The sequence below is a fragment of the Globicephala melas genome, chromosome 3, assembly GCF_963455315.2.
Source record: "Globicephala melas chromosome 3, mGloMel1.2, whole genome shotgun sequence".
Taxonomy (NCBI): domain Eukaryota; kingdom Metazoa; phylum Chordata; class Mammalia; order Artiodactyla; family Delphinidae; genus Globicephala; species Globicephala melas.
This window is the reverse complement of record NC_083316.1, coordinates 159,550,938-159,565,211: the sequence shown is the minus strand read 5'-3', so window position 1 is coordinate 159,565,211 and position 14,274 is coordinate 159,550,938. Positions and strand designations below refer to the sequence as shown.

The window sequence follows — 14,274 nt, the reverse complement described above, 5'->3', positions numbered from 1 at the left end:
CAGGTGCTGTATGGGGAGAAGAAAGGTCAGAAGGTTCCCAGCCCCGGGGGTGTGAGAGGGGAGGATAGAGAGACAGGGACCTTTGGGAGGAAGAAGATGGTGAACATGAATCTGCATCAAAGACAGCATGAGGGGGCTTCCCTGGTGGGGCAGTGGTTGAGAGTCCGCCTGCCGATGCAGGGGACACGGGTTCGTGCCCCGGTCCGGGAGGATCCCACATGCTGCGGAGCGGCTGGGCCCGTGAGCCGTGGCCGCTGAGCCTGCGCGTCTGGAGCCTGTGCTCCGCGACGGGAGAGGCCACAACAGTGAGAGGCCTGCGTACTGCAAAAAGTAAATAAGTAAATAAAGAAAGAAAGACAGCAGGAGTACCCAGCTCAGTGTCCCCTGGGACATGGCAGTCGGCGTCAGGGACAGGTGTGGAGAGGGGGTCAGTGGAAGGTCAGCAGGGAGGGGCTGGCACTGCAGACTCCTCTGGGTGTCACGGGAGGGGTTGTGACTATTAAGCCTGCCTGGCAATGAAGCTACACATCAGAGGGGAGGTGACTTTCTGGAGGGTAGGGCTGGTGGCTGATTGCCGGAACTCCAACTCAAACTTGGGGGCCAGGGAGGAGCTGGGCCAGGGTCTGCCTGGGGTCCCCCCAGCAGGCCAGGGTGTGGGGCAGAGCTTGGGGTCTGAGCCTCTCTGCTGTGTGACCTTGGCAGGTCTCTCAACTTCTCTGGACATGAGCATCTAAACTGGGGTTGGGGGACTTCCCTGGTGGCACAGTGGTTAAGAATCCGCCTGCCAGTGCAGGGGACACGGGTTTGAGCCCTTGTCCGGTAAGATCCCACATGCCGCGGAGCAACTAAGCCCGTGCGCCATGACTGAGCCTGTGCTCTGGAGCCCGCAAGTCACAACTACTGAGCCCACGTGCCACAACTACTGAAGCCCGCGCACCACAACGAAGTGCAGCCCCTGCTCGCCACAACTAGAGAAAGCCCGCACGCAGCAACGAAGACCCAACGCAGGCAAAAAATAAATTAAATAAAAAATAATAAAATAAACTGGGGTTGTGGGGGTGGAGGTGGGGAGGAGGCAGGGGTTGGCAGCCCGGAGCTAAAGAAGCCTGTCACCAAAGACAGAAGCATTCATCAAGTTCAATGTTTTATATCCACATCAGTATCAACGTACCATACAAAACCGGCCTGCCAGCCTGGCCAGGCAGGCAGGAGGTGGGATGGGGTGGGGGTCCGTGGGCGGCATAGAAAACCAGGGCTCTCGTCCCAAAGAGGAGAGAAAAGAGGGCTTTACGTACAGTCAAGGAAAAACAAAATCAGAGCCCGACATGATTGAGAAGCCTTGAGTCTGCGTCGCGTAGAGGTGCTGTGGGCAGCGCTGCGTGTCGGCTGCCCCAGAGGTGCTGGTGGCCTCAGTTCCTGGGAGGCCTGGGGTCAGCTCATGAGTTTATTTTTACTTATTTTCTTTTTTGGGATTACTTCTTGGCAGCAGCCCCATTGTGGTGTTAACTGGGTTTCACTTCAGGATTTGAAGGGGAAGTTGGGGTCTGTGGGGCAGGTCCCGCCTGGCCCCAAACGTCATGGATGAGGTTCTTGGAAGTGGCCAAGCAAAGTTCCTTCCTGCCCTGATTCCAGGTCTATGGCTTAAAAATCGGGGTACCCAGGTCGGGGCCGCACAGCCCGGAGGCCTCTGTAAACATGGCAGGTGCAGCCAAGGTGGGGCTTTGGGGACCCCAGGGGCCTGTCAGGGGCAGGGCACAGGGGTGTGGGTGGCCAGAGCTGCAGGGAGGGCAGTGCCGGTGGGGGAAGGGGGATGGAGCGGGGGAGGCGGGACCCCCACAATAGAAGGAAAGAGACCAAGAGGAAAAGAGAGGACAGACAGATGGAGCTAGAAAGAGACAAAGTGTGACAGCGGGAGAGATGCACAGAGACTCAGAGAGATGGAGAGACAGGCAGACATGGAGGAGAACCTGAGAGAGACAGAATTGCAGAGAGCTAAAGAGAAAAACAGATAGACCTGAAGACATTCACAAAGACGAGAGAGATGGAGAAAACCCAAGAAAGAAGAGACAGGTTCAAAAAGATGGAGACCGCGGATGTAGCTGCCACCCCAGCTGGGCCAGTTCTCCTGCTCAGAGCTCAGCGGGTGGCAGGTGGGGGCCCGGGGCCCGGGGCGCGCACAGGATGGGCAAGTGTGACGGTGAGCGCGTCGTTGTGCTGCACCAGCGAGGCGTGCTGGTAGTGCAGCACCAGCTCCTTCAGCGACCCATACAAGTTGTAGGGTTCTGCGAAGCCAAAGCCCGTGGCTGTGCGGTAGATGACGCAGTGTTTGGTGTCACCGTCTACCCTGTGGGTGCAGGCGAAGGGGTGGGTCAGATGGTCCCCCACCAGGCTCTCCCAGCCCCGCCCCCCTATTCCTGTCAGGTGACCCTGCCTGGGATGTATATTTCCCCCTTTCCTGGATGCTGGATGCCGACCCGGTCCAGACCCCGCCATCTCCTGCTTTGGTACCGTCCCAGCTTCCTCCCCCGTCCCCAAGAATCCAGGGCTTCTTCCTGTCTTCCCGAGGCCTAACATACAGGTGGCACTCAATGAGAGCTCTCGGAAGGAATGGGCGGATCCCTCCTCCCCACCTTCAGTCCACTCGCGTTCCCTTGCCAGGCACTCACACCACAGAACAGGCATAGCAGCCCCGCTGGCTGCTTTCACGGATGAGGAAGGTGCCATCTCGCTTGCCACTCAGCATTTCCTCAGCTTGGGTGCGGTTGATCTTGCCTACATACCATGTGCGTTCCTCGTGGTGGGGGAGATCATCTTCATCCTCCATCAGTGAGTACTGGCTGTGGGGGAGGCAGGGAGGAGCCCTGGTCACTTACTCGTTAGCCTCCAAGGTCCCCCTGCCACCTGGAAAACTGTCCCTCCCTGGTGAACTCCTATTCATTCTGCAAAGCCCACCAAAAACGGCCCCTCCCCTGGGACGACCCCTCCCCCCCACCACAAATTGGTCACTCACTCCTCAGTCTCGTTCTTGATCCCCAACCATTCATTGATTTTCTTCTGCCGGGCACCTTTCTGAGTGAGCCACCTGGGGGGAAGAGGAAAGGTGGGCTCCTGCCGCTCTGCTGGTAGGGGAACAGCAGCTGCAACACAGGCAGGGCGAGCCACCATGGGCCAGGCCAGCCTGGTTGGAGGCAAGGGCTGACAAGCGCAGGTTCTGGGTGTGATACCCCTGGTTGCCACAAGGGGTCAGCCTTGGCCTGGGCAAGGACCACTTGAACCCAGGTGGACTCCCCAAGCTCTGCCAGGGAACCCCCCTATTTATTATGTTTCTGTTAACACTTTTTGAGACTCTGGATTGTACCATCATGGCAAGGTCTTATCACTATCAGAGGCTCAGTCCTGGGGACTACACGGTGGTGCACCTTTGCACAGGGCAGATTTACAAAGGACTTTGAAAGGACCAAGTGAGCTAATATGTGCAAGGTGCTTGGCACACAACAGGTGCACATGAGCATCCAAGACCCAGGTGGAAGAAGGAAGCCCCTGATGAAGTCCTCAGTGGGTCAGTGGGCAGAGGAGGGATCTTGGGCTCAGGCTGGGCGCCGTGTGCTGGGTGGCACAGTTGGCATTCATGGAGTGGACTCTGTCGGAGGCTCCCAATGACCTGGCCTCGTGAGAGCAGTGTTCCCATTCCACAACTGAGGCTGAGGCCGCCGCACAGGGAGCCCTTCTGAGGGGGCTGGGAGGGGCCTGATCGAGAGGGAAGGGGCTGGCAGACAGACGAGGGGGCTAAGGGACCAGGTAGGGCTAGTTGGTGGAGAAAGCAAGAGTGAGACGCATGCAGAGGTCACCTCGCCAGGTGCCCCTGCACTAACGGGGGGATCCACGGGTGAGCGCAGAGCCAGGCACTCACACGAGGTACTGGTCTCTGATCTTGCGCAGCTGCATGAGGTCTGGCTTGAGGCTGTTCATGCGCTTGTCAATCTCTCGGTTGTCGGAGGCCTGTGCCCGCAGCTCCTGTTCCAGCTTTGTGCGGCTCTCGTGGATCTCAGCAATACGAGACTTAAGTCGCTCTGAGTTCAGCAGGATCCTGTGGGAGGAGTGGCTCAGAGGCCTCAGATGGCTCCCAGTATCTAAGCCTTTGGACATGCTGTTTCCCTGATTGCTCTTTCTGGCAAACTCCTATTCATCCTTCAAAGCCCATTTCAACTGACCCTCTCTTCCCCTGAAACCCAGGCTGCCCTCTCTGTTTCCGTTCTTTCCCCACTTGCGCTGTGTCAGATCAAGGTGCAGTAGGGCAGGGCAGAGGAACCAGACTCACCTCTGCATCTCTTTCTCATTGCCCTCACGCCGGAAGCGCTCCAGATATTCCTTGCTGCACTTCTCCTGTGTCTGGCCCTGCTCTTCAAAGATCTTGATAGTCTCATTGAAGGCCTCAATGGCTGTGCGCTTCATCTGCAGTTCCTGGAGGAGGGGGTAAATCTGAGCACCTCCTGGGACTCCATCCAAGTCCCTCGTGAGGGATAAAGGCAGATCCCAACCTGATATGGAGACTTTGCTCAAGCTGTTCCCTCCACCACGTGCATCGTTCCTCTAGCCCCTCCTTCGCCAAACGAACTCCTATTCAGCCTTCAAACCCCACACTCCCCAAACCCCCTCTTCCTTTAGATCCTCCTTTAGGCACCTTAAAAAATACCTGGGTCTGTGAGCAGGCTGAGAATTAATGATAAATCTAGTTGCTACAATTCATGGGGCTCCTTCTCAGAGTAGATGCTGCACCAAGCACCTTCCATGCATCATCTCATAAAACCTCCCAAGAGCCTCCTACAAAGTCAGAACTATTAATGGGGAAACTGAGGCTCAGGGGGCCTAAGCCATTTCCACGGTCATGATGTTCCTAATTGATCCCAGACAGGTATCTTGTCCACTTAGAACCTCAGGTGACCCATCACTAGAAAGGGGACAAGACAGAAATTGCTCAGGGACTACAGGGGAGACAGAGAAATTCCCTGCTCGAGATGGGATGTTCTATCTGAATAAGTTGCATCTCAACTTACAAAAGAAATTTATTAACACAGTCCTTGAGTAATAAAACCTCCCCCCACTTCCTTGTTTTTAAAAGACACTGCTCTTTTCCATGAGCTCCCGACCCTTTGTCTTAGGCAACTCTTTGTCAGGTGGTTATTATCATTTTGAATAACATCCAGGTTGAAGGGGATGGAGAAGTAATTAAGACTCACGGTTCCAGTTTCCAGATGGGGAGACTGAGGCCCAGAGGCTCAACCAAGACATCTCCCACAGCTCAGCCGCTCCTGGGAGGCTGGTTGGTGCCTCTTCATCCGTTTTGTTTTTTTGTTCTTTTTAGAACCACATACATTGATTTCTATGTTTTTAGGGTGGTCCCTGGTTGTAAGAGCCTGCTGTGACCTAGAAGTGGACGTCTGTCCCTGTGGCCTTGGCACTGCCCCTCCGTGCCTGGGTCTCCCGGGGTGCGCTGGCCCGCGGTACCTGGGAGGTGCGTGTGTACTCCTCGTAGAGCTGGTCATATTCGCGGCTCTTGTCCTGGTACTGCTGGTGGTAGACCTTGAGCTGGGCGCCCACTGCTTCCACACTGTCCTCCTTGACGATCTGGTCCTGGGGATACCCGGTGCCGTCAGGGAAGCTACCTGGGAAACAGGCCCAGGGCCGGCCAGGCACCACACCCCCCACCGCCCCCAGCTCCCACCCCAGCCCTGCACCTGCTGGTACTTGGACACCGGGTAGAGGAGCCGCGTGTCCAGCTTGGCATTGTACTGAGCCAGCGACTCGTGGCGGTAGTGGGTGATGAGGTCCACGACAGAGCAGAAGGTGAGTGGCTCCGAAAAGCCGTAGTGCCCGTCTCGGTGGAAGACCTTGATCAGTTTGTTGTTCCCACCTTTCCTAGGGGCGGGTGAGAGGGGGTGTCAGCAACCAGCAGCATCCGCCAGACCCAGCAACGTCCCACTGGCTGTGCGACCCCCAGTCCTCTGACCTGGGTGTTCTCCCTCCCACCGCTCACCCCTGGTCTCCCTGAAGGGACAGGCCCCCACCTGAGGGTCAGCGTGTACTCCCCCTGGATCTTGCTAGATGCATCTCGGACCAGAAAGGTGCCATCAGGTGTGTCCCGCAGTTTCTCATTTACCTCCTCCCTGTGGAGACAGCCAGGACTGGGGCTGCCCACTGGGAGACCCGACCCCTCAGGCTTTGCCCACCACGTGGCTCCACCCCACAACCCTACCTGGAGATGTCACCCCAGTACCACTCAGCATCCTGCAGGGAGGGCGGGTTGCCCCCATTGGCCAGGCCTGTGGGGGCTGGCTTTGCCTTGGGGGGTTTTGGCGGCAGTGCTGGGGGACAGGAAAACAAACGCACACTGAACACCAGTTGCATACCGTGGTCAGCTCCCACTGCGACCAAGCCTGCCGATGCTGGCAGGGCTCCGAGTCAGCATCCTTGGTCCCCAATGATAGGAGCTAATAAAAGGGGGTGGAGGTCACCTGGGGGCGCAATCTCCTGTTCCTCCAGATGTTCCTGAAGCAACTTCTCCACCAGAAGCGTAGGGAAGTCGGGGGTGGCCTCAGTCCTAGGGGGAAGGGACGTGTCGTGAGCGCTGGGTAGGGCCTGGTGTGCACAGGGCCCTGCGTGTGCATGTGCGTCTGGCGGGCGGGTCTACGTGAAAGCATGCGAGGGGAAGAAGAGTAGGTGACGCAAGCTGGTGTGCGAGACCCACTACTGTTTATGTATATGCAGTTAGCTCCCAGTAAGCATTCATACAACAAACAACAGGAGTCAGCATGTGAAGGAAGGTACAGACACCACCCAAGTGCCGGCCCTCCGGTCTAGGCCTCATCGCCTTGTCCCAAGCCCTGCTAGAGTCTTCCTGGACCTCAAGTCCCACCCCTTGTTATCTTTCCTAGCTCGCCCATCATGACAGCTCTGGCCTCTTCCCCCGCTGGGCCCCGTCCACACTCCTTTCTCATCGTCTAGACCCCCACCCTGGCTACGTCTCCAGCCCTTCCTCCATCTAAAGCCCCACCCCTTTTTGCTCCGGCTCAGCCCCGCCTCCCCAGCCCCAGCCTCTCACCCGTCGGGAGCGCCCCCTGGCGGCGGCGAAGGCGACGGCGCCCGCAGCAGCAGCGGCCCGAAGGCGGTGCTCAGGGCACGCACAGCTGGGCCCAGGGCTGGGGCGCGCCGGGCCACCCGGCCCAGGTGCTGGAGCAGGAAGCGCAGTGTGAGCGCGCTGTGCAGCGGCAGCGTCGGGGGCTCCAGCGCTGGCCCCACGGGCCCCGCGGCCTCTGCGGACAGACGGCCAGGGGAAGGTGAGCCAGGGCCGGCACCCGCCCGCCCCAGCGCCCTTCCCAGTCCGGGATTCCTGCCAGACTCACCCCGCAGGGCTCGGTGTGCCTCAGCCGCGGCCTCGGGTGTCACAAGGGGTGCGGGCAGCGCCAGCAGGAAGCCCTTCACGCCATCTGTTAGGGCTGCAGCGTCCCACTGCTCCATATCGTTCAGCGACCAGTCTGCGGGTGCAAGGGGGATACATCGATCCAAGACGGGTGCAGGGAGGGGACATCATCCGTCCAGGGCAGGTTCCTCTCCCACTCTTGCCCACTGAAGCTTTCCCTCACCTGTGCGCGCGGCGGGTGCCTCAGGCCTGTAGCTGTCTAGCCCTGTGGGGAAGGGGATGGGGTAAGTCAGTGCCACCCCACGTGGCAAGGCCAGCTCTCAAATGCTGCCTCGACCCCCGTGTGGGGTCTGGGGTGGCTACTAACCTCCCAGAGGTAAGAACAGGGGGAGGGGAGGGAAATGGTGGCAGAGGGCACGGCACATGCAATGATGGGGTCTACATTCCCCTGGGAGTTACTCCTTCCCCAACTCAATATGGAGGCCCAGGACATCCAGACTCAAAGACACTTCCCATACAGAGTGAGCCCAGCAGCCCTGTGAGGGAGATGAGCTGCCCATCACCAGAGGCAAGCAAGCAGAATCCAGGGGTTGCAGCCAGGCCGAGGCTCACCTGTCCGCTCAATGGCCTCCACAAGTTTCACCAGGATAGGGGGAGCCACATCAGGCGGGGAGAACTGCTCGGGTAGGTCAGGGAGTGTGAGGCCTGGCAGGAGGGGAAAGAATGTTGGCAGGGTCCCTAGAAGGACCTGGGCCCCTCTCTTTGCCTGCTGCATCTCAGCCCAAGTGCTTGGCATCTGGACCACCACTCTGGGGGCGGGGGGCGGACAGAAGGCCCAGCTGGTGGGGCTGGGAGGGCTGAATTAGTGGGAAACGATTTTCTAGGTTAAAATATCAATTCACCCAACTACAGAGGCCAGATATAGTTGGCTGACTAGTGTCCTCCCAAATGGTATGTCCACTTCCTAATCTCTGGTACCTGTGACTGTGACCTTACTTGGAAATAGGGTCTTTGCGGATATAATTAAGGTAAGGATTTCAAGATGAGATCCCTAAATCCAATGACTGGTGTCTTTATAAGAGGCCATATGAAGAGAGAGGCAGAGATTGGGGTGATGTGGCCACAAGCCACGGTACACCTGGAACCCCCAGAAGCTGGAAGAAGCAAGGAAAGATCCTCCCCTAAAGCCTCTGGACAGAGCACAGCCCTGCCCACACCTTGATTTTGGACTTCTGGTCTCCGGAACCATGAGAGAATAAAATCCTGTTGTTTGAAGCCACCAGTTTATGGTAGTTCATTACAGCAGCCACAGGACACTCATACGGCAGGTTTAGGGCTCTGCCATTGCTTGCTGTGCAACCTCAGGCACAGGACCCACCCTCTCTGTGCCTCAGATTCCTCAACTGAGAAACTGGTCGATGGAATCATCTCTCCTTTCTCAGTGGGAACAACAAAGTGGTTGAAGAGAGTAAAAGGAAAATATCCCAGCTGGATCAGAACACCTCATTCCAAGGACCTTTCTCCATTTTCTAAGTCATTTTGCTTTAAAAAAAAAATTCCCCCCTTTTAAAAATGCTGACCTCCTTCCATGTCCCAACCCCACCCCACCCCCAGCCCCATGTTTCTGCCCCACCCAGCCTTTTGTGCTCAGGCGCACTCTGCCTGCACGGCCACCATTGGATGCAGCTTTGGCCCTTGGCGGGGACGCCCTGGCACACAGCAGGAGCAAGCTGGGGCCTGCGGGGCCTCCCTGAATGATGGGCCAGGTGGTGCCTTGAGCTGAAGAAAGGCCCAGCTGTGTCGAAAATGAAAAAAAAAAAAAAAAGTGAGGGAACAAGGGGAAGTGGGTGACATCCCAGCTGGTAAGGGGGCTCTGAAATTCAACTTTGAAATTTGCCTGTGACCAGTTTGCAAAGCATGGAGGGAGGTCCCATCAGAATAGGCATTATCCCCATTTTACGGATGAGGAACTGAGGCTCAGGGAGGGAGCAACCTCCCCGTGGGTGCACAGCCAGACGGGGGCGCAGGTGACATCAGGGTTCGGCACGCAGCTCCCTGCGTGGAGTTGAATGGAGGGAAGGCAGGCAGCTGCAGCCTGCTGCCTGGTGGTCCCAGGATCCCGGAGGGTCAGGGCTTGAACAAAAGGACAAGTACCCCCCATTTCCAGATGAGGAGACTGAGGCCTGGAGAGGGCTGGTCCTAGCCGATGTCACATAGTCCTGGAAGATTTGGAGGGTGGGGCTGGGTGGCCGCCCGGAGTGGGGATGTGTGTGGTGTCTGGACCCAGGCCAGGCACAGGAGGGAGGCGGCTGTTACCAGGGGGAGAGGCAGATTCTGGCTGGGAGCCCGGATGGGGCCGCCTCCTGCTCCTCCAGGCCGAGGCGGGACGCAGGCCCCGGCCCTGGAGACGCCAGATGCTGCGAAGCCCAAGCCAGCAACCGTGCTGCCTCAGCACCCCGCCATTCCACCCTACGCTGTGGGACTCTGGCCTGACCCTCTCTGGGCATCAGTGTCCCTCGGGCACAAGACCAGGCAGGCCATCGGGTGGGGCCACGGTGCCTCCCAGGGGCTTTGGCCTTCACTGGGTGACCGCCCCTGAGTGAGTGGTTCGACCCCCTTGCACCTTGGTCTCCACATCTGTACACAGGGCCTCACTGGGCGGCTGTGAGGGTTGGAGCAGACCACGCCGGGTGCTCAGCACTCGTCAGCCTCCTCCCCACAAGCTGAGCCTCTGTTTCCCTGGTTGGAACCCACACACCCTGCCCAGCATACAGCCCAGCACGCAGCAGTTGCAGCGTATGTTCGGTGCCCTGATTCTCCACTCCCAGGACACTCTTTGTCTGCAAACCACAAGATGAAGCTAAATTGAGCCCCTGAATCTTACTGGACACTCCCTATTGTCTTCAAAATCAATCCCACAAAGTCCTTGAGGTGAGGACCCTGCCCCTTTTCTCACTCTGCTCCACCTGACGGCTTGTTCCCTGAACCCGTCATGACCTTCCCACCTCAGGGCTTTTGTCCTCGCTGTACCTGCTGCCCGGAGCCCTTTACCCCCATCTCTCCTGAGAGGCTCCTTCCTCACAGCATCTGTCATTCCCTAATCACGTTCTGGTCACTTCTTGAACCAGAAGCTCCATGAGGGCAGGGCCAGGCCTTGCGTCCACCACTCGGTGCCCAGTGCCATGAACTGCATCCAGCCCTTGACGGCAGTGTAATCAACATTTGCTGACCAACCAAATGTCCTTATTCCTCCTCTCCTGGAAGAAGCACCATTGCCTCATGGGAGAGAAGAGGAAACTGAGGGTCTGAGGCACTCCCCCTTTTCCCCAGCCCTGCCAGGGCCCCTACCTGTTGCTCACCTGGCTCAGGGGGCCCATCTCGGGGCCTGGCAGGCAGTGGGCGTGGGCCACGTGGGCGAGGCCCAGGCCGGGCCAGGGTCACAGGCCCTAGGAACTCAACATAGGTGCCAGGGAAGTCGCCGCGCTGCCGTGTACGCTCATTGAGGCCAGGCATCCAGCCCACGCTCTGTGGGCAGCGCTCGCTGCCCTCGGCCACGCCCAGCGCCTGCAGGGCTGCCCTGCTCACCACCAGCACATCGCCCGGCAGCAGCTCCAGGTCCTCCGGCCGCTCCCGGCAGAACGGGTACAACGCACGGTATTGGAAGCCCTCGGCGCCAGCCATGGCTGGGCAGGGTGGGGTATGGATGGTCAGGTGGCTGCTTGGGGCCCCAGTGGCCCCATCAGCCTGGGGTGGGGGCCAGGAGGGTCCGCTGGGTGGGCTTGGGGACTCAGACCTCTATTTCCACCAAGAAGGTACAGGTGACCACAGGGGATGCTCACGCCTTGCTTCCCACCATTGTTCCACGACCCTGACAAGGGTCACTCGTTGCTCGGTCCACCATTCGTCAACTGGTGGGAGGGGGTCGGCAGCAGCGTGATCTCAGGTCACTCAGCTGCTGCGTCCCCCCTCAATCCGTAGGGCTGGGCTGGGCTGCTCACTCCCTCGCGTGGGGAGCCATCGGCTCCCGAGGCTGGCGGCTCTTCCAGCTGCGCCAGGCGAGGGGGCCGAGGGCACAGGCTGTCACCATGCTCGGCTCGGGACGCCGACCTAAGGGGAGAGGGGCAGGGCAGCATCAGCCAGTTTGGACTCCTGCCACCCCCAACTCAGAGATGGGCCCAAACACCAGGTTAGAATCCCCTGACTCATTGGGTAACAGGGGGCCAGTCCCTGCCCCCTCAGTTTACCCAGCTGTAAAATGGGTACAATAATAGCCCTCCTTTGGGGTTGTTGGGTGCAGCGCTCCAAAGAATCTGCCCCGGTCATATTGCATGCTCAGCAAACAAGCTCTTCATCATCCCTGTTAGAGATGGGGAATCTGAGGCTCAGAGCAGGGAGGTCTTTGTTGGACAACTCAATGGGCCAGGATGCCAGGACTCAAAAACTCAGATCCGTCCAACTTCACAAGGCCCAGGATAGATGAGAGGAGGCAGCAGCCACATGGCAGATAGTTATACCCAGAGTGGGTAGGGTGTAATGGGTGATGCTCAGGGTGCTGTGGGAGCCCCGAGGAGAAACTGGGCCAGCTGAGCACAGAAGGAGGCATCCGGGGCAAAAGGCAGTAGGAAAGGAGGTCCAAGCAGAGGCCCTAGCACAGGCAAAGGCCTAGAGGTGAGTCCAAACAAATGGATCTCTGATCACTGCAGGGGAGGAGGGAATGGGGGGGGCGGTGTCCAGACATTGCTCAGTTTGGTGCCCACAGTAGGTACTCAAAACAGAGGGGATTGGTGGGAGGCCAAGAGGACCTTAGCCCCAGGGTAGACATGGAGCCAGTAAAGGGTGAAGGGAAGGAGGGCACTACGACTGCCAAGAGGGAGGCTGCTGGATGCAGGGGCAATGATCACTCCTTAGGAGCCCCCAGTCTCAGGGAGACACAGCCCAGCACAGACACGTTCTCAATCTCAGCCCTGCAGGTTCAGTCCTCCAGAGAGGTTGGGGGGTGGTAGGCGGTGCTTTTCCTAGGGGCGGGTCCTCCAGAGGAGAGGAGGGGGCACTGGCCAGAGGAAATAGTACAGGCAAAGACTTGACAGCAAGAAATGCTTGCCGAGAGTTCAGGGTGGCTTTAAGAAAGCCGCAGACCACGCAGGGCCTCGAGTGCCAGGCAGAGGGTCAGACTTTATCCCTCAACCACGGGAGCAGCAAGAGGTGTCCAAGCAGGGAGCACAAGCTCCACATTCCAGGACGCCCCAACTTACCCACTCCCTGGCCCCTGTACCCCCACTCTACAGGTGGGGAAACTGAGGCCCAGCGAGGGGGACGTCCAGGAAACCGCCTAAATCCGCTTGCCTGCCCGCCTCCGCGCCCAGCTGAGCACACGTTTGCACACGCCCCGGTGTGCGCGCCTGGGAACCAGCGCTCCCCGAATCCAAGAGGCGGGTGGAGAGGCCAGGCCTGGCTGGGGTCTTGGCGGCTGGACTCAGGGCCTGCGCGCTCACGCGTGTGCAGACGCGCACTCGGGCCTGCGTGGACCCCGCAGCCCAGCCCAGGGGCCGGAAGTGGAGTCGACCCTCTACCGTCTTGCACCCCACTATGCCCCACACAATGCCTGGGCGCCCCTCATTACTGCTCGATGCCCCACTCCCGGCAGGGCCTCCCTCAATTCAGGGCCGCAGCTCCAACCCCTTATCTCTGCCTAGGGTCCCCCGTTCCGCCCCCATCGTCCGGGGAAGGCTGCAACGCAGCCAGGTCGAGCCAGAGGCCTCCCGCTCCCTGCGGCCCCCAATTCCCGCGGGGCCCGATGCAACCCTGCTCGCATTCGGGCTTCCACCGTGGCCCCACACTCTGCCTGGGCGCCCCGCATCTGACCGAACCCCCAGACCGGCCTGCCACGCGGACCAACGCGGACTTACCTGGTCGCGGCCGCCACCGCTGCTGCCGCGGCCGCCGTCACGCAGAGCCGAGCCAGACCCGTGGCTCCACCGCGGCCGCCGTCGCCGCAGCCGCGGGATCCCCACCTCCGCCGCCGCCGATGTTCCGAACGGTCGGGCCCGCCCCCGGCGGAAACGACCGAGCGTATTCGGGCCGGGAGGGTGCAATGAGGCCGAGGCAGAGCCTGGGAATGCTCGAATGTTTCCGGAAAGAGCCGAACGTACTCCCGCGGGACTGGAGGGTAACGGGGTGGGGGTGGGGCGCCCCGAGATAGCCGATCATTTCCGGAAATAGCCGAACATAATCGGGTCAGATGAATAATTCCGAGGCTGGGCTCGGCTCGGCTCGGCTGGACTCAGAGATGCCCGAGCGATTCCGGAAATGACCGAGCACGCTCCCCCTGAACCGGCAGAACAGAAGCTGGGCCCCGAGACTTCGGAAAGTTTCTGGAAAGAACCAAGGGTGCTCGGTCCCAAATGAGGCCCTGGGAACTTAGATCTAGGGGCGACCACCAGCTTCCGGTAACTGCCGAAGCACGGACGGCTCCAGAGGACGAGTGAGGTGGCCCAGAACTCAGGAAATGGAGGCGGCAGGGTTGGGGGGAGGGGCTCAGACAGAAAGCTGCGCTTTTCAGGAAACAAGCTGAGAGCCGAGAAGGAGCCGGAGTTGAAAGCCGGGGTTTCCGCGGTAGCCCGGAGCGTCTGGCAACAGCTGAACTAACTCTCTCGGGTAGGGAGAACTAGCCCAACGCCTGTACTGATGCGGACTGTTTCCGGAGATAGCCGAAGACACTCGGAAACAGGGGGCGTGGCCAAAGGTTTCCGACCTACGGAGCGCTTCGGAAGTAACCGAACGCGCTCGGGCTGGGCTGGGTTCCAGTGGTGGTGAGGGGAACTTAAGGGCACAGCCCAAGCAAAGACCGGTTAAAAAAG

The 14,274-nt window shown here is 59.4% G+C and overlaps 1 protein-coding gene across 3 annotated transcripts; it reads right to left on the bottom strand.

Moving 5' to 3' along the window:
* Positions 1-1,131: 1,131 nt before the first annotated feature.
* PIK3R2 (phosphoinositide-3-kinase regulatory subunit 2) lies at positions 1,132-13,478 on the bottom strand. Of its 3 annotated transcripts, none has more exons than XM_030880124.2 (16): positions 13,324-13,478; positions 10,777-11,524; positions 8,030-8,122; positions 7,641-7,682; positions 7,401-7,532; positions 7,100-7,310; positions 6,513-6,598; positions 6,254-6,362; positions 6,066-6,164; positions 5,736-5,916; positions 5,506-5,631; positions 4,319-4,461; positions 3,911-4,087; positions 3,011-3,082; positions 2,667-2,837; positions 1,132-2,344 (listed from the first exon to the last, which is right to left on the bottom strand). In XM_030880124.2, exons 2-16 carry the CDS (start codon positions 11,096-11,098, stop codon positions 2,137-2,139), a joined length of 2,172 nt encoding a protein of 723 aa, XP_030735984.1. In that variant the 5' UTR covers positions 11,099-11,524; positions 13,324-13,478; the 3' UTR covers positions 1,132-2,136. The 3 variants fall into 3 exon arrangements, with proteins under 3 accessions (XP_030735984.1, XP_060152872.1, XP_060152873.1); XM_060296889.1 differs by having other exon boundaries at positions 11,211-11,524; XM_060296890.1 differs by having other exon boundaries at positions 11,271-11,524.
* Between the last annotated feature and the right edge of the window lie 796 nt (positions 13,479-14,274).